The sequence below is a fragment of the Erigeron canadensis genome, chromosome 4 (assembly GCF_010389155.1).
Source record: "Erigeron canadensis isolate Cc75 chromosome 4, C_canadensis_v1, whole genome shotgun sequence".
In the NCBI taxonomy this organism is placed as follows: domain Eukaryota; kingdom Viridiplantae; phylum Streptophyta; class Magnoliopsida; order Asterales; family Asteraceae; genus Erigeron; species Erigeron canadensis.
The window spans coordinates 26,580,906-26,604,042 of record NC_057764.1 but is presented as its reverse complement, the minus strand read 5'-3'; the positions used below and the strand labels follow the sequence as shown (position 1 = coordinate 26,604,042).

Here is a 23,137-nt window from a genome sequence, read left to right as displayed (position 1 = left end):
CCCTTTAGCAAATAGAAAGTGTTGCTTTAAAAGAAACAAAAAACAATAACAAGCCACTGAGCCAGGATCGGGTTTACCTAAATATTTTTATATTACCTAACTATGAGAAGGGACATAAAAATATGTTTTGAAAACACTAAAATGAACTGGTTTTGAGTCTAATGGAATCGTATTTATAAACGGGATTGTAAACCAATTCAAAGACTTATAGTTGCAAAAATAATTGAGAATGGCATCGTATTAAGAAGATGAGTTTTCTGATATGTTGAAATACATGCTTAAATAATTCAACTTCCTCAACATGTAATATGCATTTGCTCTTTTTCCTGTATTGATCGTATTCCAATAGATGTTTTATGCATGTCAAAGACACGTGAATTATTATTGTTATAATTAAATCTAAGTTTGGGTTAGGAAAATTAATAAATGTAGCTGCCAAATTTTCCAAGAACCTTGCACGTAAAGCTGCAAAACTAGTATTGTCTCTTCAATTTACTTACAAGTCGGATTCACACATTGATGTCACTCGGTTTCATGACCAACATGACAGAAGGCCTTAAATTCATGAAATCATGATCAAACGGACAAGAGGTGGAATTTTACATCAATAACACGAAGGGTCATAGAATGAATATCCATATCATTTAAGAATGTAGCGATTCGATATCTTTGTTTCCTGATGAAATTTTAATTACTTGAGGACGTTACTTTAAAATTGTTTTTATATTACACTCCTAATCTTATAAATGAAATATAATTCTCTATTCTTTTCATATTTTAACTTTGTTATCTCTTATTGGATATTTTACAATTTTGTTTTTCATTCCATTGATCATAAGACAATATTTCTAGATTTTTGGCAAGTTCCAAACAAAAACTCTTAAAAGAAATGTTGTTGAGAGGAGTAACACCTTTACTTGGTTCCATCATACATTGGTTGATTAAAAGATATCTATACTATCGTATAAATAATTTTTAAAATCTCAAATGAGCATGGTTGGATCAGTGGTAAACACCTCTGCCTCTGGAAACATAGGTCATGGGTTCGATCCTCATCTCATGCAAAGGTTGGAGGGCCTTTTCTACCATTTAGGTAGATACTGGAAGCAGCCTCTCTACTTAGGTAGATGTAAGGTCTGCCTACATCTTAACCTCCCCCATACACCGTCGAGGTATTGGGCTCAAAACCCGCGGAAGGTAGCACTGGGCAGTTACTTACTTTCAAAATATGATTTGAATTACCTAAACTACTCTTTTTTTTTATTCATTAATTTAAACATTTTTACATAATATACCTATAATACCTTTATATTTCAACTACTCATTTTTCTCTCTCCCCAAATCGCAACCACTCACTTTTTCTCTCTCCTTCATAAATCATTTTATTTCTTTAATTCATTCAAATTCTTTTATCTCAAACACCGTATATCGATAAATTATAAAAATTGTATGGGTGTTCTTAAAATTTCATGCTCTTTCATTAGAAATGTCATTCGATATACTTTCGACGAATTTTTAAATTTGAGGACGAAACCCGTACAGGTAAAGCATTTGCTATCACACTCTATGATTTATCACCTCTCAAGACCCATCACCCCACCATCTCACAGCCGCAGCGCGCGAGCACTTTTTTTTTTTCCGTTATTAATGCAAAGGTACCATGTGGCTTTGGTTAGTCCATCCAATTGTCAACAACTAACATCTCAAAGATCTTATATTGCAATAATAGTTGGCAGTTATTTCAGTGTTACCTCGTTATGACTTACTCCACTCCATATGTTGGAGTGACCACTCGTGAATCTGGGTAAGTGCAGTAAAAACGATCGTACAGGACTTTCGATTTTAAGGGTTTAAAAAAACTAGTTATATATTAGTGTAATCTAAACATTGCTTATAATAATTCAAAGTGACATCTTATATAAAAAGATTACTAAAAGGCCAAAAATTAAGTAGACAAAAAAAGGCAACACAACTTAAATTCTAAACCATGAGTGTAAAACTGAAAACTTTTATAAATCAACAGTTATTATTATAGATTTTACGTAATCGGATGATTATTATTATTATCAAAGCAAAGAATAGAATATGATATACAAACCCAGATTATATCTAGATGATATAATCTGCAGACTGAAAGACAAAATCCACAAACGGATTTAATACAATGAAATATTATATCAAAGACAAGAACACCAAGAACCCTAATTGTCTTATAGGAAACGAATAATATGTGATACAACCCTAATTCTGACAAAGGGTTGTATTTATACATGAGAAGAACCAGTATACGACCCCTTAGCCCTCCATCTTCCTCACTTGTCAAATCCAGTCCCTCTCTTTTCCAGGCTTCAGAATATTGCAACTCCAGTCCTTGAAGTTTCATCCTTTTATAAAATTCTGCACAAAATATTTTAATCATATTTGTTAGACAAATATAAATACACTTTAAGTATACAAGATTGATAAACCATATAATACTTTTAACATTCCCCCTCAATCTTGATACTTAAATAATCAAAACATTCCCCCTCAAACTTTACCTTTGAAGAGATCAACTAATCCCAATTTATCACTGAACATATTATGTTGAATTGTACCCAACCCTTTTGTAAATATATCTGCATTATTATCATCAGAATCAACCTTAATGGTTTTTATAACACCAGTTTCAATTTTCTCTCTTACAAAATGAAGGTCAATTTCTAAATGTTTAGTACGTTCATGATAGACAGGATTGGCAGCTATATGAATAGCAGGTTTACTATCACAATGAACATTTACAGGTAAATGATACTTTACTTTCAAATCATCCAAAAGTTTAACAATCCACATAATTTCACTAGTAACAGAGGCCATAGCTCTGTACTCAGACTCAACAGAAGATCTAGAAACTGTACTTTGTTTCTTACTTTTCCAAGATACCAAGCTATTACCAAGATACACACAATATCCAGTAATAGACCTCTTAGAAGACATACATTTTCCCCAATCAGCATCAACATATGCATACAAATTTAGGGTATTACATTTATCAATAAACACACCCTTTCCTGGAGACAATTTAAGATATCTCAAGACATGAAAAGCAAGTTTAAGGTGTGATTGAAGAGGAGCATGCATATACTGACTCAGACAATTAACAGCAAAAGCAATATCAGGCCTTGTAATTGTAAGATAAATTAACTTACCAACAAGCTTTTGATATTCAGTTATACCAGTAAGTAATTTATCATTACTTGTTTCAGAACAATTAATCCTAGTATTCTGTTGCAAAGGAACTTTTAAAGGTTTACTACCAAGTAACCCAAAATCTCTTAATAATTCAAGACAATATTTCCTCTGACTCATACAAAGACCAGAACCAGACTCTAGAATTTCAATTCCCAGAAAATATTTAAGTTTACCAAGATCTTTTATAAGAAATTTTGTACTCAAAAAACTTTTAACTTTATTAATTTCTTCCACATTGTTACCAGTAACAACAATATCATCCACATATACAAGCAATATTAAGAACACATCTTGATCAGTTTTAGTGAAAAGAGAATAATCATTCTTGCTTTGAACAAATCCATTTTCTTTCAAAGTCTTACATAATTTTTCATTCCATTGTCTAGGTGCTTGTTTCAAACCATACAAAGATTTGTTTAACTTGCACACTCTAGTATCATTATCAGATAAGTACCCTAAAGGTAAAGACATATAAACTTCTTCAACAAGCTCACCATATAAGAATGCATTATTGACATCTAATTGAAACAAAGACCAACCATTACTTACAGCCAAATTTAGAACACATCTAATGGTCACCATTTTTATAACTGGTGAAAAAGTTTCCTCATAATCTAAACCAGCCCTTTGACTGTACCCTTTTGCAACAAGCCTAGCCTTGTACCTTTCAATTTCACCATTTGCTTTATACTCTACTTTGTAAATCCATTTACAACCTATAGGTTTTCTATTAGCAGGTAGTTCAGTTAAAGTCCAAGTATTGTTTCTGTTTAAAGCATGCATTTCTTCATTCATTGCATTAACCCAATTCTTATCTTGACAAGCCTCCCAATAAGTATTAGGCTCACAGCTTTTATTCAATTCAGTGGAAAAACAAAAGTTCTCATGACTTAGATTAGAATAATTAACCACTCTTTCAACACCATATTTCACTTTCCCTTCAATAACATAATCATTAAGACTCTTAGTTAAAACAGGATTTCTACTAGACCTTCTTAAACCAGTATCACTTTGAGTTGGTATAATATTATCAATATCATTTGTGCCCTCAGGAAGTAATGCATTAGCATTGTCATCAAGTGTTGCAGTACCATCTTCATTCTCAGCAACACAAGGAGTGCTACCAGAGAAATCAGATTCACCACCATCACTATTATCAGTGTCTCTCCCTTCATCATTGGGACTTTTAGAACCTTCAGACTCAAAAAATATTTTATCAAAGAAATTTATATGATCAATATCTTTACAATTTTCTTTTAAAGTAGATTTAGACATTTTAAAAGGAAATATACTTTCATAAAACTGCACATCTCTACTGTAAAACATACTTTGGTTTTCAAGACTAAAAACCTTATATCCTTTCTTAACATTTGAATATCCTACAAAAACACATTTTTCAGCTCTACTTGAAAACTTATCTAAAACATTCAATTTTGTTGCAAAACATAGACAGCCAAAAGATCTAAGATGAGAGAGACCAGGTTTGACACCATAAACCAACTCAAAAGGACACTTACCATTTAAAACTGAAGTAGGTAATCTGTTAATAAGATAGGTAGCAGTTAGAATGCATTCAGACCATAGATACAAAGGTAATCCCCCTGAAACATAAGGGATCTAGCCACATTCAAGAGATGCCTATGTTTCCTTTCAGCAATCCCATTTTGCTGAGGAGAATAAGCCACAGAAGTTTGATGCACAATACCATTGGTTTTGCAGAACAAGTTGAAAGAATTATTTACAAATTCTGTTCCATTATCACTTCTAAAAATTTTTACATTTTTATAAAACTGAGTTTTCAAAATTTGATAAAAATTTTGAATGTTTTGACATACCTCATCTTTAGATTTAAGTAAAAAAGTCCAAACAGCCCTGGAAAAATCATCTACAACAGTTAAAAAATATTTATACCCCTCTTTACTTTGAACCCTATAAGGTCCCCAAACATCCAAATGAACCAAGTCTCCCAAACTGTTTGACTTATGATCACTTAAAGGAAATGGAACTCTAACTTGTTTTGCTTTGTGACAAATATCACAAGGAAAATTAGTTTTCTCATTCTCAATATGCAAATCATGTTTTAATTTAATCAACACTTGTTCTGCAGGATGACCTAATCTATTGTGCCAAACATGTTTAGACAGATTGCACATAATCACATTAGAACAAATCACAATGTTACAAATACCTTGTTCATCAAATAAGTAAAGACCACTATTCTCATTACCAGTCCCTACAAGGGTTTTTGACCTCAAATCCTGTATATAACAATTACTTTCATCAAAAGCAACAAACAACTTTGAGTCTTTAGACATTTTATGAACAGATACCAAATTAACTTTATAATCAGGTACAAACAGTACATCAAACAACATAATATTTTTAGATAATTGAACATTTCCTATCTTCTTTACTTTAGCCAAAGTACCATTAGGGTGACCAACTGTAATATTTAGACTACTTATATCAATGGCATTTATCAAAGACTTTTCATCACAAGTTAAATGTTGATTAGCTCCAGAATCTAAAATCCATTTCAAATATAACATTAACATATGAGTACTAGCATTTAAACTCAGAATTTTATTTAAATTTTTTCCAAACAAAGACACAGAATCAAATTCTATACCTGCCATATTAGCAGTCACACTGGAACTAGTAGCAGACTTGTCTTCAATAAGACTCATAAGTTTAAGCATCTGATCATGAGTAAAAGATAAAGAAGAACCAGAAGTAGAAGCAGAATTGACAGATGAAGCATTGTTTATATTATTATGCACTTTACTCACATTTTCATAAACAACATTATTACTAGACATAGACTTATTAAACTCATTTGAATTAAACTTTTTCTTAAAACCAGGTGGATATCCAACTATTTCATAACACCTATCAATAGTATGACCAAGCATATTGCACTTTCTACATTTCAAATTAGGATTAGGTCCTCTGTTAAATCCTTTTTTATTATCAAATCTCTGAGCATTAAACACAGAAGGTTGCACTTTAGAACTACTATTATCATTCACAGACACATTTCTATGTGATTCTTCCCTAGATATAATAGCATAAGCAGTTTTAACATCAGGAATAGGTTCAATTAGCAATATAGTAGATCTCATTGGCATGTATACATCATCAAGTCCCATCAAGAACTGCATTAACCTAAGCAAATTGTTATGAGTTTTAAAACTTTTATCAGCTTTACAAGTACATGCAGGCAGTTTAACAAGAGTATCATATTGTTTCCACAGAGAATTCAGCTTATGATAATAATCAGACAGAGAAGAACCATTTTGCTTCAGAGTTGAAATTTTTAAATGCAAATTGAACATAACAGATCCATCTACTTTATCATAGGTTTCCTTTAACTCTTTCCACACATCTTTAGCATTCTTAGAAAAAACTTGACCCATATATAACTCTTCAGAAATAGAACCAAGAATCCAAGACAACACAACAACATTACACCTATCCCATTGACTTATAAGAACATCATCATCATAATCATCTTTATCACAATCACCATTAATAAATCCTATTTTATTTCTAGTTTCCAAAGCTAGAGTCATAGCACAATTCCAGACATTATAATTTTCAGTCCCTTTAAGCTTAAAATTAATCAAAGAAGCACCAGTAGTATCACTAGCATGTAAATACAAAGGATTACCAAAATCAAGCTTACTAATCAGAGTAGAATCATTTTTATTACCACTACCACTAGTTTTATCTTCAGCATTAGTCATTTTGACAGATAAGCAAACAACAGATAATCACTTAAACAACAGAAACACAAGCTAAAAAACAACCAATATCAATTAAACACACAGCAAACACTCAAGAACACTCAAAACACAATCAACAAAAAATAAAGAACAAACAAAACTAAACCAAAATATATATATATATATTTGAGAAAATACAAATCTAATCCCGTATAAGAGCCAGTGACAGGATTCCGTACCTCTCAAGGAAGCAGGTCAAGTATTAGCCCAAATACTTTTATGAAAATAGATTTAAAAACCTTTTTTTAATATTTTAAAAAACAGAATAAAATAAAGAATAGAAACGTAAAGGAGGTGTTACAGTGCTATCGGATGAAACGGCAAGAACAACTTCTAATCTCTCTTTTTAGTCAAAGAGAAGATCAGAAAAAACCTTCAATCCTCTCTTTGATTCACTTAGTCAAAGAGAAGAACAGAAACTGCAGCGGAATAATCAATACGAATTAGGGATTTTATAGATCTAGGGTTTCACAATGAAATACGCCCTAGAAAATAAAATCCAGACCAAATCAACACCAAATCTTTAGCAACCTGGCTCTGATACCACGAAAACTTTTATAAATCAACAGTTATTATTATAGATTTTACGTAATCGGATGATTATTATTATTATCAAAGCAAAAAATAGAATATGATATACAAACCCAGATTATATCTAGATGATATAATCTGCAGACTGAAAGACAAAATCCACACACGGATTTAGTACAATGAAATATTATATCAAAGACAAGAACACCAAGAACCCTAATCGTCTTATAGGAAACGAATAATATGTGATACAACCCTAATTCTGACAAAGGGTTGTATTTATACATGAGAAGAACCAGTATACGACCCCTTAGCCCTCCATCTTCCTCACTTGTCAAATCCAGTCCCTCTCTTTTCCAGGCTTCAGAATATTGCAACTCTAGTCCTTGAAGTTTCATCCTTTTATAAAATTCTGCACAAAATATTCTAATCATATTTGTTAGACAAATATAAATACACTTTAAGTATACAAGATTGATAAACCATATAATACTTTTAACAAAAACATAGAGACCCATTCTTTTAATTCTACTCACGGCCCTAAAATTCATTCGTCGGCCTGATTATAGTCAATTTCATCCATCGTGGAAGTTAAATTCTACTGATAGTTATTATTGTTGTTGCAACTGTTTGTTATACATAGCTAATTATAGTTTTCACGATTACGGATTAGGAATACGAACGAGGTCGATATGTAGTTGTAGTTTGTTTGAATAGTTTTTTCTTTATATTTATTTCGTATTTGAGTTAGGTAACTATTTAATTTTATTTACATAAAGTATTACATGATTCTTGCAAGAAATTCATTTACAATACAGAGTGTCACACAGCATCGTACAGTCACATCGAAAAGAAAAGACACCCCACCTCATTACACCTATGACGCCGGTTTTGAGAAAAAATATAACAGAATTGCTACACCTATAAAAATTATATAAATAAAAGTTTATAAACATATGTCACATATAACATGAACCAGATATATAGTCCTTCATTTGAGTTAAAAAGATCAGATATATAGTGTAAAGTTGTGTACATATAGGAAAATATATTGGCATTTTACAAATAGAATTCTCTCGACTTGAATGGTAAAGTTGAATAGATATTGACCATTGAATTAAATCAAAAGTCAGATTAAAAATTCATTATTAAATCTTATTCTTTGATTTTGATATAACATTCAATATCTTCCTAATTTTACTAGTAAAGTTGGTTTCTATTTTAGTTAACTCACACAACATACATATTTTACAAAATTTTCGAACAGCTTAACGCCAATAAGTATTTATTTTCTCGAACATTACCAATAACTATGATAAATGTAACACCTCATAAATTAATCATTAAATTCATTCATTCATAAGGAAACAACATTTGTTAATAGAACACAGATCAAACATTCTTCGATCTACTACTAATTTAATACCAAGTAAACACTTCAATTCCTATAGCTAACTTAATCCATTGGGACCTTGAGAGGGTAATGAGCAATGCAGTCGGACCATGCATCACCTATGTAGCCACCCGATGGAATCGCCTTCAACGCTTTCCAAACAACACTGTTACACTTAAAACCCGACCCAAACGCAATCTGCCAGACCCGGTCCCCCTTCAAAACCCTGCCTTTAGCTTCCACGTAACTCAACTCATACCAATATGAACTACTAGACGTGTTACCAAACCGGTATAATGTCATCCTTGATGGCTCCATATCGTACTCGGTTAAGTTCAAATTCTTTTGAACCTCATCAAGCACACCCCGCCCACCAGCGTGTATACAAAAATGCTCGAATGCACGCTTGAAATTTGGTATGTATGGCTTCACTTTCATTTTTAGTATCTTTTTCTTCACAAGTGTTATGAAAAAAAATAATTGTTCGGAAAATGGTAACACTAAAGGCCCTAAAGTTGTTATATTTGTTTTTAAGGCGTCACCCGCGACAATCATGAGATCCTTAGAAAGTGAGACCCCACTAATACCCGTCTCGTCTTCTTGTTTTTGGACACTGTTGTAGGAATTATTGTCCGATCCTTTATGGGTTCGGACAATGTGGGCTAGCTGGTATTTGGACCGGGCCCGATCTTGTGTTTTATTGGAAAGTAGAATGGCGGCTCCACCCATCCTAAAAATACAGTTTCCTACAGCCATGGAGCGGTCATTGCCAAAGTACCAATCTAGAGTGAGGGTTTCCATGCTTAAAATGACGGCATGCATGTTGGGATGAGTCGTGAGGAGGTGTCGGGCCAAGTCTACTGAAATAAGACCCGCGCTACAGCCCATTCCACTTAGGCTGTAGCTCAAAATGTCGGGTCTTAGTTTGTATCGGTTAACAATCATGGAAGCTAGAGAGGGGTTAGGGTTGAATAGGCTACAGTTCACAATGAGGATTCCTATATCCTGTGGTGTGACTCCAGTCTTTTGGAATAAAGACTGGAGTGCACCAAACATGACCAGCTCGGCTTCAAGCCGAGCTGCTTCCATGTTCAATTGTAGGGGTACAGAGCCAGGTCCTGGGGGGACGTATGTCTCGCCCCCCAAACCAGACCTTTCTATGACGCGTCTTTGGAAATGCATTGTCTCTTGATTAAAAGCACCCGATTCTTTGGACATTTTCAAGATGCCTTCCATAGGCCTTTTAAGATGGTCCTCGGGTTGGAAGCAAGCAAAGTCCACGAGGTAGATGGGTGTAGAACGATTCGCTAAATAAATTCGTAATAGCAAAAGGAATAGACAAAAGAGAATGGTAGTGTTGGTTGATAGTTGAAGTCCAAAGTGAAAGAAAGTAAAGGGAATGAGAGCCAAAGGAAGTAGAAGTGAATAGCCATTGCTAAGTTTGATGTAATTGAGCTTTACAATATGCATGAAATCAGCAAGTTTTTGATGGATTTTGATGAAAAATTTGGCCATGATTGCTAAAAGAAAGAGAGATGGATGAAACAAATGATCAGTTGTATTTTAGGGAAGGCAGAGTAATCAATATTCTTAGATTCATCACCTATAAAAATAGGAAAACTAAACAAGTATAAAAATGTAGGGTACTTTGGTAGGGGCCAAAGAAAATCATGAATATTAAATTTGAACAGCGTGACCGTCATATTTATTGTGAGGTATAACCAGTGGCGAAACCAGAACCGGAAATGACTGGTAGCACAAAATTTTTTCCATCAACATTTTATCGGCTTAAAGTAACAATAACAATTAGATTGTTACGATTTTTAGCATTTTTTAACAGATTTTTTGCTATTTTTAATAAATTCTAAGAAATTTTGGCATTTTTAGTAGTTTTTCTTTATGATTTAGTTGTAAAAATACATCTTTATAAGTTTTATTGATAAAAAATGTTTCAAAAGTTAAATTTGGTTACATAACCGGTATACCATATTTATTTAATCCGTAGCACCAATAAAAAATACATCATCTTTTAAAAAATTTTAACTACATGAGTTTAGCAGATCCGTAGCCCGGCTATCCCTTTAATCAATGTAGTTCCGCCCCAGGGTATAACTTCACCATTGTTAGAGAATATGTATATAAATTATATATATTCGATCTATTCGACTGAAATGTTAACCCGACATGCAATGAAAGTTGCTAAATCTAAAATGGAAATCCTGAGAAGAATGTGTAGATGGAGCAAGTTGAGGACCGCAAATTCCTTAAGGTTTTAAAGTTTGTAGTAATTAATATTCATAAATTAGATATACTGTGGTCGAACCCAGTATTTAACACATATAGGAGGCCGACTTCATACTTGACTAAAGTAATTAAATACTACTCGTAGTTTTTTAAAAAAAGGTGACTAATGACATAAAACAACCAAGTATAAAAGTATAGAATAGTGACTGATCGGTCATTGGGTTTCAATGGCAATTTTTAATGATTTTAGCTTAGCTTGTTTGTTATCACTTCTTTTCTAATACAGCTTCATGGTTGATTGCTTGATTTGGGGAGTCCGATTGGACACATTCTTTGTGGATTTAAACTATGGGATGAAAACATAAATATCAAGTATGGCTAGTTGCAAATATTACCAAGCACTCTCGCCTATACTAGCTCTGCCACTGTTATATTTCTCATAAGTCTAAATATGATGTCTTTTGTTCGTGTATTAAACCAATTCCAGTGATACGAGACATAACCACGCTTGTATTTTACTACTACTGATCAACCCGGGTTCAACCCGGGTCGTATAATTAAAAAGTTAAAACAAAAAAATATATAGAATTATGTATGTAATCTATGAGAGTTCTATGTATGTCTGATTCAACCCTATTTGATTCTTTGGTTTGCTGTGAGGGGATTTAAGGGAGTTCTTACACATATCGCTCGTTTTTGTTGGATCCCTACTTGGTTGTATGCACATGGACATGTTTATTACATTTGTAGGTTGATGTTTAATAGGTTTAAATGCTCTTTTTACTATGTATTGTTCATTTTACGCTAAAGTGTGTTATGCAGTGTCTGCTATTGTTTTTTAATTGTAATATAATCAGACGACACAACCGACATGTATGGTTACTAAACTTTTTACCCTCTCAATTTTTTGCTTCTTTTTGGCCGGAGATTCTTCTGGAAGCAGTCTCTCTACCTTCGTGTAGGTATAAGGCTGTCTACATTCCTAACTTACCCAAACATGTCTTTTGTCGGATTAGGTACCTGACTTTTGCCGGATTGAGTACCGTTGTTATTATTGTTGCTGTTGTATGTAATTTGTTGTCGATACATTATAAATTTTGATATGGAGATAACAATATATTTGTAAAGATGAACATTAATATATAAAATCGATTAGGTGATAAAAAAGTAAAACTAACTATCACAAATCAATGATAGATATAAAATTAAAAATAAAGAGCTAGAATACGATCGCTTATTTTTTCATATTAATAAGGTTACAAAATTAATATGTAACAAAAGAGATAACATAGGGCCTAATATGAAAAATAGTTTTTTGAAAATAAAGAAAAAGTAATTATGACATCATAAATTTGTAGAAAATAGCTTAAGAGAAAATGTTAGCATGCCATATAAGAAAAAAAGTTCTAGAAACAATTTTGTTTTATTTATATAAAAGATTATGTTTCTACATACACAATAATTCAGAAACCAAAATTTGTGTATAGTCCATATAAATATGCATGAAAAACCAAAGTTAAATTTAAAATCTAATTACATGATCTTTTGGGGGAAAAAAAGGACAATTTGTTTCCCATAATCAACAAAGTTAACATTCGAAATGTAGTTGAGATAGTAGCTTTTAGTAAGTTTAATTTAAAGAAGCAGATTCGTTGGTAAATACTAGTAAATAGTAAGTTTAAGGGGTTAATAAATGCGCATGGACACTCTATATAGAACATAGATGGCTTGATGAATTATAATGGAGAAAAAGTGTATATTAAAACGCAAGCTCTAATAGACCAAATAACATGGAATATTGAATACGAAAGTGACAGAATTTAACAAATTTATCGAGGGGAACGAAATAAAATTCTCTATTTTAGAATTTCTGAAACTTGTATTTGATGCAACTATAGTACTAACACTGTAGTACAGTACCATGTATTATTTTGATATTAAAAAGCATTCAAGTTTAATGCAAACTGGTCAAAATTTGATGGCCTCTTACTCTGACCTGCAGCCTTTTCTTATTAATATAGTGTACAGTAGCCATAACCATAGAGTAATGAATGATGAAAATGCAATTTTAGGATGTTTGGTTTCAAGCGTTGATTTATACTCGTATTAGCTTCTGACCTTCAGTCAAGACGATATATAATTAATACTCTACATATCTTTACAACAACTACCATTAGGGCCCAAAGCAATTTTGAGAACCCAGGGAGCCCAATGTAGTCAATAGTAAGCCTGGCGTTACAGTTTTATTCCTTAAGACTGGATTATAACTGTTCACTGTTGTGCCTTTAGACGAATTTATATGGGGTTTTTCTCCTACTGAGTTTGGGTGAGGGCTAGATCCCGGTAAAATAACATAGTAACGTTATTTAACATCAATAGAACATTCACACCAATCCTTAATTTCCTTTAGTTCGGGATTTTGAAGAATTAATAGTTTACAACATACTCTCCAACACACTCGGAAAATATGCTATAAAATAAAAAAATAAAAAAAATGCTATTGTGAAATAATGCACGTTATCGTGTTAGGATTACAAATTACTGAGATTGCTTGAAAAATTGAAGGAAAATAAAGATGTGAGAAGACAAGATTATTTAGTCATGGCCCAATTGACGCTCATTGAAACTTGTTTCATTCCATGGTGCATAACAAAGTTACAACACACAAAAAAGAATGCAACTCCTATAACCATTATACACCATATATAACAAAATGTGGTTGTAGGCGTCTCCCAAATTATGTCAACATTGCCAACATCTTCCTTCTTGTGGCCAAAAGTTGCAAGTATCACCCTTTCCTTCTTGAACTATATATATGCCAAGTTAGAATTAATTAAGAAAAGTATAATTAACAGCAAAGTTACAAATTTTTTTTTTTATATAGAAAAGTAGTTGTTAGAATTAGATTTGATATAAAGAATTGGTTCAAGAGTCTCACCCGTTATCATCTGTGTTTGATTCGGTACTCCAGACTATGTCTTTTAACCCCGAGGAGAAACTCTTGTAGAACTGTGATTTAATGGAACCCAAAAAGGAAATATCAGAAATGACTAAAGTTGGATGTTAAATTGTTAATAATAAGATGTGTTAATTTTGACCCATCTATGGTTAAACAGGTTTTACTCAGTCGTAACGGGTCATAAGGTAGTTTCTGAGAATGGGCTAAATTGGAAACGGGCTGAACAGGTCAATGCAACCCGAAGTATACTTGAAATTTAGATAAAAAAAAAAAGTCTAAATAATTTTATTTAGCATTATAGGGATAAAATTAAACAATGAAAGTGATAGCATGTTGGCCCAACCTGATCAATTTTAACCCACACCCACTTTGACCCAATCCGCCTGACCCACCCATTTATTAACCTTTAGTGTAGGAAACTTTAACTTTTGTTGTGATACATACGTTGTGAAATTCCAGAGTGTCTCCTCCGGTTTTTCTGAGCTCCACCATGTGCAGTGAGGGAGCCACTTCAAAAACCTCTGTAGCGACAGCAAGGTGGCCCTTTCTTCCTGTTTTATCACCTTGTAACTTCATCTACAATGGTTAAAATAAATAAAAAATAGAAGTTAGTAACATGATGTAAGTAATATTGGGACTAAATTAACAACTAGTAAAACACAATTAGCATTTTTATTACCTTATAGTTGCGTTTGTGAACGTTGAAACCCATGGGTTTCGCAGTTTCTTCAATCTTAGACATGATCTCGTTCGCAGGACATTTGGAAGCAAAGCTTGTTTCTCTCTTTACAAAACCCTGTATTATTTGACGCGCAAACAAACAAAGGTTATCCAACAGATGTGAGCGAGTAATATAATTTACGGTAGTTATATTGTTGAAAAGAAACTTATATTTTTGAGATGCATACCTTCTGCTTCTCAAACATATTTTCCAGACTAAAACTATGTGACCGAGATATAAGCTCAAAGGCGTTCATGGATTCAGGTTTTTCTTTCTTTTCTGTAACAAGATGTTCCTGAAAACATATGAAATCAAATGTATAAATACAAGCATACATTCATACACTCATCGAAATACTTATATACATATATCTACCTATGCATATAAAAATGTGAACGCATGTACACAAACACATACATTCGTGCAAGAGAGCTAACCTTGGATTCATTGAAGACGGCATCTACATCATCAAGGTTCACATCGTCGTCCTGCTCAAAATGTGGCGGTTTATACCCTTTCATGAACCATTCATTTTGCAAGATTTCAGGAATGGTTATTCTCTGAAATGAACCATACAGGTGACAATTATAGTCAATTTGCGTCGACACAATCTATGAGTACTAAAAGACGGGTACTGCCACTTACAGTGCGGGGGTTTGGATCAAGGATTCTTGATAATAGTTTCTTTGCACCAGATGAAAACCATGGAGGGGATCTATAATCTGCCTTTTCAATCTGAATTTTAACGTACAATTGTATGTCATCGTCTAAATTCAGTTTCAATGAACAATAATTTCATACTTGAACTTACTTTCTTATACAAGCCCATGAGGTTTGCCTCATCAAATGGCAAGTATCCTGCCATGAGGACGAAAAGGATCACTCCACAAGACCATATATCAGAGGCTGCACCATTATAACCTTTTACGGTAAGTACCTGAAAATAAAATCTTAGTATCAAACAATGCGTCAACTTATGTAAATCGGTAAATTATCTGAAGTTGTTACTACCTCAGGAGCAACATAGTTTGGTGTCCCACACGCTGTATGTAACATCCCGTCTTCCTAAAATAACAAGAGATTATCGATCTCAAGTATATCAATAATAATCATTTGAAAGTTTTGATCAAATGTAAGTTTGTAAAAATTTGAATGTGACATACCACTTGCTGAGACAACCCGAAGTCTGAGACTTTTAAAGCGCCATACGAGTCCAAGAGCAGATTTTCAGGCTGCAATATATATAGCACGGACCGATTTTGTGTCAAAATAAGATGCACTCTAAATTTATTTAACATTTCCAATCACCATTGCTGTTAAAAAAAAAAAAAAAACCTTAAGATCTCTATGATACACTCCTCTACTATGACAATAATCTACAGCATTAATGAGTTGCTGAAAGTATCTCCTTGCTTCATCTTCTTGAAGTCTTCCATGTTTAGCCTATAGATAACTTAATTAATTATGACCATATTTAAGTATAGATATATAATTTGTCCAAATATATATCACTGCATGAAGAATTTACAATTTTTTTTCTTTCCCTTAGTGCTTTTTCTGCAGTTATGAAGTGTACATTATATATGAGCAAAACATACTTACAATTTGATCGAAAAGCTCGCCTCCATCAACATACTCGAGAACGATATAGATCTTTGTTTTGCTGGCCATAACCTATTCATATTCATAGTTAAATCATATGAATAATAACTATTGATCTCTAATCCGTACAATTAATGAAAATATGTATATATACACACACTTGGGGCTACATACGCCAGAGAGGTGCAGTTGAACCCATTGAACCAATTTATTTTTATTTCCCCAATAATTCTAGTGCAATTTAGTGGAAATTTCACATTTGTATTTAACCTCCTGGGGAGATGATTAATCCTCCTAATATAATAGCCTAAAAATCCTCTTAACTTTTAAATGAAGACATGTAAAAAAATTAAAGGTGAGATTAAAAAAAAGAATTAGTGGTATCCACGTGTCACCATCTAAAGCTATTAAGAGGATTTTTAAGGAAGGATAAATCATTTTAGCTAGATATATCACTATCATAGTATCACACTTACAGAGAACAATAAAATAATTGAATTATTATCAATCAATCGTCAAAATAAAATAATAATTGAATTATGATTCAATCATGCATAAGTAGTAGTGATTCAATCACACTATTATTCCCACAAAACTACAAACCTTTGAAATTATTTGGAACACCATACATTGAATCATTATGATCATGCAAACGATAGGCTTACTTACCTCAAATAGATTTAGAACATTTGGATGTTTGATTAACTTCATAGTTGAGATCTCTCTTTTCATCTAAAAAAACCAAGAAAAGATGTATATAAACCACATGGTTAATTAATAATAATAAAAAAAAACACACGTAAAACCATGATCATTATAACTTATAAGCTAGAGAAATGAAAATATGAAGCTTAACACGTACTTGTTCAACCATCTTATGTTTAAGAATACGATCACGATCGATAATCTTAATCGCGACGGGTTCATTGGTGACAAGATTTCTAGCAAACTTAACTTTGGCAAAGCTGCCTTCACCTAAAGTCTTGCCAATTTCGTACTTGCCTACTCGTGTCCTCTTTTTCACACCACCGCTACTCATACTTTATTTTGTGTGTGTGATCAAAACAGATTGCTAGCTAATTAATAGTGAGTACGTTTAATTTGGTGTTGAAATGAGATCAAATTTGCAATTTTGTAGCGCAAAAGATAGAAACAAAAATGTGTAGAAAGAAAGAAGAGGACGTAAATGGTTTGGATATACTAGAGAAAAGAGAATTAATGAATTATAGGATATGAAATGTGGGACCACACGTATCGTACGCGATAACAATCAGTGACCGTACCTGCCATAACCCATATACCTTTATTTTATTTTATCTTATGTGATTTATTTTTGATTTTTGGTGTTTAGTTTAATGTGATTCTATATTCTTGTTATAACTTTTTTTTTTTTAAAAGTAAATTTGGGTTTAAAGACATTGTTTTTTCATATATTAAATTTTTGTTGTAAGAGAAATTCATTCATTATACGGAAAGTTTTGATCCAGCGTTAATATCGTATAATATACGGATTAATTATGTGTATTAATTCAACACTAAAAGATTATCACCAAGTGGTTTTCTAGGGAAGATGTCTTGATTTAAACAAAAGGTTTCAAGTTTGAATTATAGAATTAGCCATGAAAAAAGAAAATATCTTGTAAGTGAATGCTTATTGTAAAAAAATATTAATTTTAGTTATTGTGAATTAATTACATTAAGAAATAAAAGATCGATCTGTTTAATTAATGTCATATTGCACACACTACATATAATATTAGTTCATAATCTACACGTTTTTAATTTGTCACATCACTTTTGTCCACACTAACTATATATGTAGCGTGGACAAAAATAATGTAACAAATTAAATATTAAAATTACTTAAAATTATGAACTTTTAAAACTTTACGTCTTTTAGTGTAAATAAATTTATACATAATTTTAGTTTAATAAAATATAATTTTACACATATAAAATGTAAAATAATTTGTTAATGTTAACTAATAAATGAATTATTATAATATTATTTAATAGTTACACAATTCGGCAAAACGCATCTTAAGTTCTTAATGCAACGAAGATGGTAAAAACTTAATTACTTTAAATGGAAAATACATACGTTAATCGGATGATATGATTCCACAGCATGTGAGTGGATATGGCATGTGTGACATTAAATGGATGGTTCATGTGACCTCAATTTCCCAAAAACTGTGACATATCATTACGTTATTATTTAATAATTCCACTAATATCACATCCACAAGTTATTTACCCTTTTGGTTTTTTTTTAAAGGTCACAAGTTTTTTAACTATATTTTCATTATGCTAGCTATAAAGACAAAAGTGTTGTATATCGACATAATTTTTGTTCTTAATAATGACTTCAATTTAATATTCATAGATGAATCATTATAATAAAACTGAAATTGTGTTCACTGCCTCAAGATGATCCAATATTTAAGTACTTAAGTATGTTAAAAAAATAAAATAAAAAAAATTAAGTACTTAAGTTAAGTGCTCAAGTGTCATGTTTACTGTTTACTGAACGCATATTATGTTTGAAATCTCTTTGGGAACACGTTGGAGGTAATAACCTAGCTAAGATATTCACATTAAACCGAATGTGAAAAAAAAAATACTTATCTTTAAATTATGCAAAAAGGAAAAACTTCTTTTGTTTTTTAGTTTGCTTTTATTTATTATAGGAACTATGTGACTACTCCCATCGAATTAATTGTTAAAAATAATTGTGACCACTATGCAATTTGGTCATCTCCCACCCAGTTAAAGTTAACGTAAGAAAAGAAAACGTAGGTGTTCGTAAGGGTAATGTAGCTATTTCATGGATATGAGTTAAAAGGATAGTTATAGAAATAAGAATATTTTTATCATTTTAAAAGTAAAAAGTTTAAGAAGAAAAAAAAGGATTTGTTTTATAAAGTATATACATATATATAAGGTATATATATAGTTATAAGGATTTGTTTTATCTATATATATATATATTAAAAAAGTTATTTTGAGAATCTTTTTTTTTTTAGAATCCTTGAGAACTTTTCAAATCAAGCACAACCGATGATTATTCTTTACATGAAAATTGTTTTTTGATTGTTTTGTGAATAACTTATGTGTGATTTTGAAGTTTATAATTGTGTGGAGACATGGATTATCATCCGTTATACAATTATGTGGAGATTTAGATTCTAGATATCGTCAACACGAATTTACCAGTTGAACCAAGATTGGTTTTGTTTATTATTGGGATAATCACAGCTGTTAAATCATCATTCCTCGCTACACAAATTAAGAAGATAATTATCCCAGATCGTCCCATCAGTGTAACCACATACTTCCTCAAATACTTGTCTATTTTTTCCTAAGGGTTAAGTCACTGGATAACCATCGTACTTTCCTTCTTGTACATGGTTTGTAACACCCCAACAAGGCGGAAACTTAGGGCATTAGTAGAAAAGCTCAGCGTGACATGGAAATTAAGTAGAGGTGCTAAATGCATTCAAGGATTGAGTAATCCATACATAATTCAAGTACAAATATAAGTCACGGATCAAATAATGCACAAGGAGCACACCACCATTAATAGTTTACAAAAGAGATAGTCCAAATGATGGTTAACGATCTTAGGCATAACCCATAAACGGGTGCAATGAATCACGGATCCACAAAGTCCAAGCTCAATCCTATCACATGCAATGCAATAATCCATCACGTCTTTGATTCACTTGATTACCTGAAAAGCGTACTAAAAAGTGTCAACATAAAGTTGGTGAGTTCGTAGATTTTGACTATAAGAAACAAGTGTCGGGATAACAACCGTTTAACCTTGATACGAACATAATTAGATCATTAAATGATCATATAACTTTGAAACCTTGATTGGGTCATTAAATGATCTCATAATTGGGATCGTTAAACGATCACCAAGCCTTGAAACCTTGATTGGATCATTTAATGAACCTCATAACCTTGATACGAACACATAACAATCATAGAACCTTGATTTACAAATTAGTCGGACACATAACCTTGATAACATAGCCAAACAATCATTCAACCTTGATTCACAAAGCCAAAGAACACATAACCTTGATAAACTAGCCCACCAATCATTTAACCTTGATTCATAAAGTAAACGAACACATAACCTTGATAAACTAGGCAAACAATCATAAAACCTTGATTTGCAAGCAAACGAACACATAACCTCGATTTCTTACATAAACGAACACATAACAATCAAACAAACCAATGAAACAAGTTGTACACTTTTCACCCCAAAATCATGTAAAGAAAAGGGGCTATGAACTCACCTTGAGCATCTACAACAAGTTTAGATTAATCTACAAGCGAGCAATATTCGTCACACGATCACAACCTATACTTACACATGCATACACATCAATATACGCCCATACGTTCCAAATTTCGGGACATGATTGATCATAAGAGTCAAAATAATGTTTCTGGATTGATTAGTGTTCAGGAGGATGTTAAGAAATGATTTGATAAAGTTTAAACGAGTCAAAAACGAAAAAAAACTGAAACTGATAGTGTTGCCCCGCAACACAGCTAGTTGCCCCGCAACTAGATTTTCTGAAATTTTTGTTGCCCCGCAACTACTTGTTGCCCCGCAATGAGTCCCAGTTCAGCACAAACCAGCAGCAGCTCAAGAGTGAAGAACACGACCCATTTCACCTTAAATCATAATTTTTGACTCAAGAATCGACCAAGGAAGTTTCAAGACTCATTTTGAAGCTTAAACAAACATATTTCAACATGTATAAACATAACCCATATCATAGATTCGATCCAAACATCAAAACTATAATTCAAAATCCATGAAATCAAACAAAAACCTAATTTGAAACCCTAGCTAGACCCCAAATCCGGTTTTGACTCGAAATTAGATCCAAGAACACTTGAATATGACTAGAAACATGATTATAAACATGAAATGATGAATATGAATTAGTTTTAACTTACCAAATCTTCCACCGAAGCTCAAACCCGAATTTTTTTTACCCGATTTGAATGGATTCTTGCACTTTAAAGCCCCAAATTTTGATATGTTGATAAAATGATGATGATGATGAAAAACCCTAACCAAATCTTGCTTGAAACATTTAATTTGATGTATTAAATTTAGAGAGGGAGAAAGAGAAGTAAGAAAACTCTTGCATTTAAGAGTGTGAGAGTGTAACACCCTGAGCTAGGGCTCGAAATATTATGGAAATTATATAGCACACAGTGGAATTATCGTAGAACATAAACTACATGAAAATAAAGGATTCGGTGAATCCAAAACCAACATTTAAGGTGCAAGATACAAGGTAAACAAGAAGTCATGAATGAGAAATAAACGGGTCATTACAACTAATTTCATAAGTACCAAGCATAAACCTAAATGGACAACGGATCACGGATCCATGGGAGTCCCAATCCAAGCTCTAGCAGAAACGACAAGTAGCCAATCAATACTCCAATTTCACATGAATACCTGAAAAGTGCACTAAACAAAGTCAACACTGGGTTGGTGAGTTCGTAGTGATGGATCACAAGGAGCCATCGACAATAATCACAATACATATAAGGAAGATCCAGCATACAAGTAGCCTTCACGTACCACACTATCAACCCATCATGATTTCACAATATAAACAAGCGTGTGATGGTAAACACATAATATGCCAATGCCAAATAGGAATCGTATGCAAGTCAAAGTCATAATGCGTATGATATGCATGCCAATGTCGAATGCGTATGATATGTATGCCAAAATCCAAAGTACTCGTAGAGTGGCCTTACGGTTCAACAACCTGCCTTTAGAACCATTAACAACCAACCAATGCATCCCAAATGCATTTCCCCAAACCGCCCCAAACCTTGGTTTACCACAAAGTCCCACAAACTAGCCAATATCCATATCGAAGCTTAAGTGTGTTGCCTCTATCACAATTCCATCAATAATCATCCATCAATCCAACCAACCGAAACCATGCGTACATACACTTAGGAGGATTCTACTTCCAACGAGTTCTCGATGCTTATATATAGGGTCACCCGCAGCCTTCCCACCACTTACCAAACTCTTTGAACGTATAATCGACATCCATGTATGCACAACTATCCTAATAACTACTATAATCCAAACATATGCATAATCAATCAATCAATCCATCAAACAATCCATAATTCAATCCACAATTGAATCAACATTTAATCACACAATATTTAATCATAACAAGTGCAAATAAATTAATTAGAAACCATCAAACCATTTATAAATCAATCAAACAAACAAACACGTATGGGTGCACTTTCCAGCCCGAATCTCAAGCGAGTAGGGAACTACGGAACTCACCTTGGTTTCCAAGCAAAACGACAAGTTAAATTTGGGTTATAAACGTTCAACGATCGCCACGTGTCCACAACCTATCAATGTAGATCACATTACAATCAATTCCAACTTTTATAACCATAACAAGTTGGTCTAGCAAGTTCAAGTTGAGTCACAACCCCACCAACGCTTAAACAACCTTCTCGGGTGTAAATAAGACACTTAGACTCGACATTTTTAGAAATGGGGGAGGTCTCATCCCAAATGAGGGTTATTACAAGAAACTAGACTCTTTCACGAATCCAACGGTAGGTCACACGTCTCGATTGGG

The 23,137-nt window shown here is 32.7% G+C and overlaps 2 protein-coding genes across 2 annotated transcripts; both read right to left on the bottom strand.

Annotated features, from left to right (window-relative positions):
- Positions 1-8,863: 8,863 nt before the first annotated feature.
- LOC122596504 (3-ketoacyl-CoA synthase 1-like) lies at positions 8,864-10,501 on the bottom strand. Its single transcript, XM_043769093.1, has one exon. It carries the CDS (start codon positions 10,453-10,455, stop codon positions 9,004-9,006), a length of 1,452 nt encoding a protein of 483 aa, XP_043625028.1. The 5' UTR covers positions 10,456-10,501; the 3' UTR covers positions 8,864-9,003.
- A 3,277-nt stretch (positions 10,502-13,778) lies between these two features.
- On the bottom strand, positions 13,779-17,657 carry LOC122596505 (CBL-interacting serine/threonine-protein kinase 9-like). The gene is made up of 14 exons (XM_043769094.1): positions 17,329-17,657; positions 17,136-17,198; positions 16,467-16,538; positions 16,200-16,307; positions 16,028-16,096; positions 15,876-15,929; positions 15,676-15,801; positions 15,510-15,599; positions 15,302-15,424; positions 15,052-15,159; positions 14,823-14,939; positions 14,588-14,719; positions 14,123-14,193; positions 13,779-13,991 (listed from the first exon to the last, which is right to left on the bottom strand). Exons 1-14 carry the CDS (start codon positions 17,503-17,505, stop codon positions 13,973-13,975), a joined length of 1,329 nt encoding a protein of 442 aa, XP_043625029.1. The 5' UTR covers positions 17,506-17,657; the 3' UTR covers positions 13,779-13,972.
- Between the last annotated feature and the right edge of the window lie 5,480 nt (positions 17,658-23,137).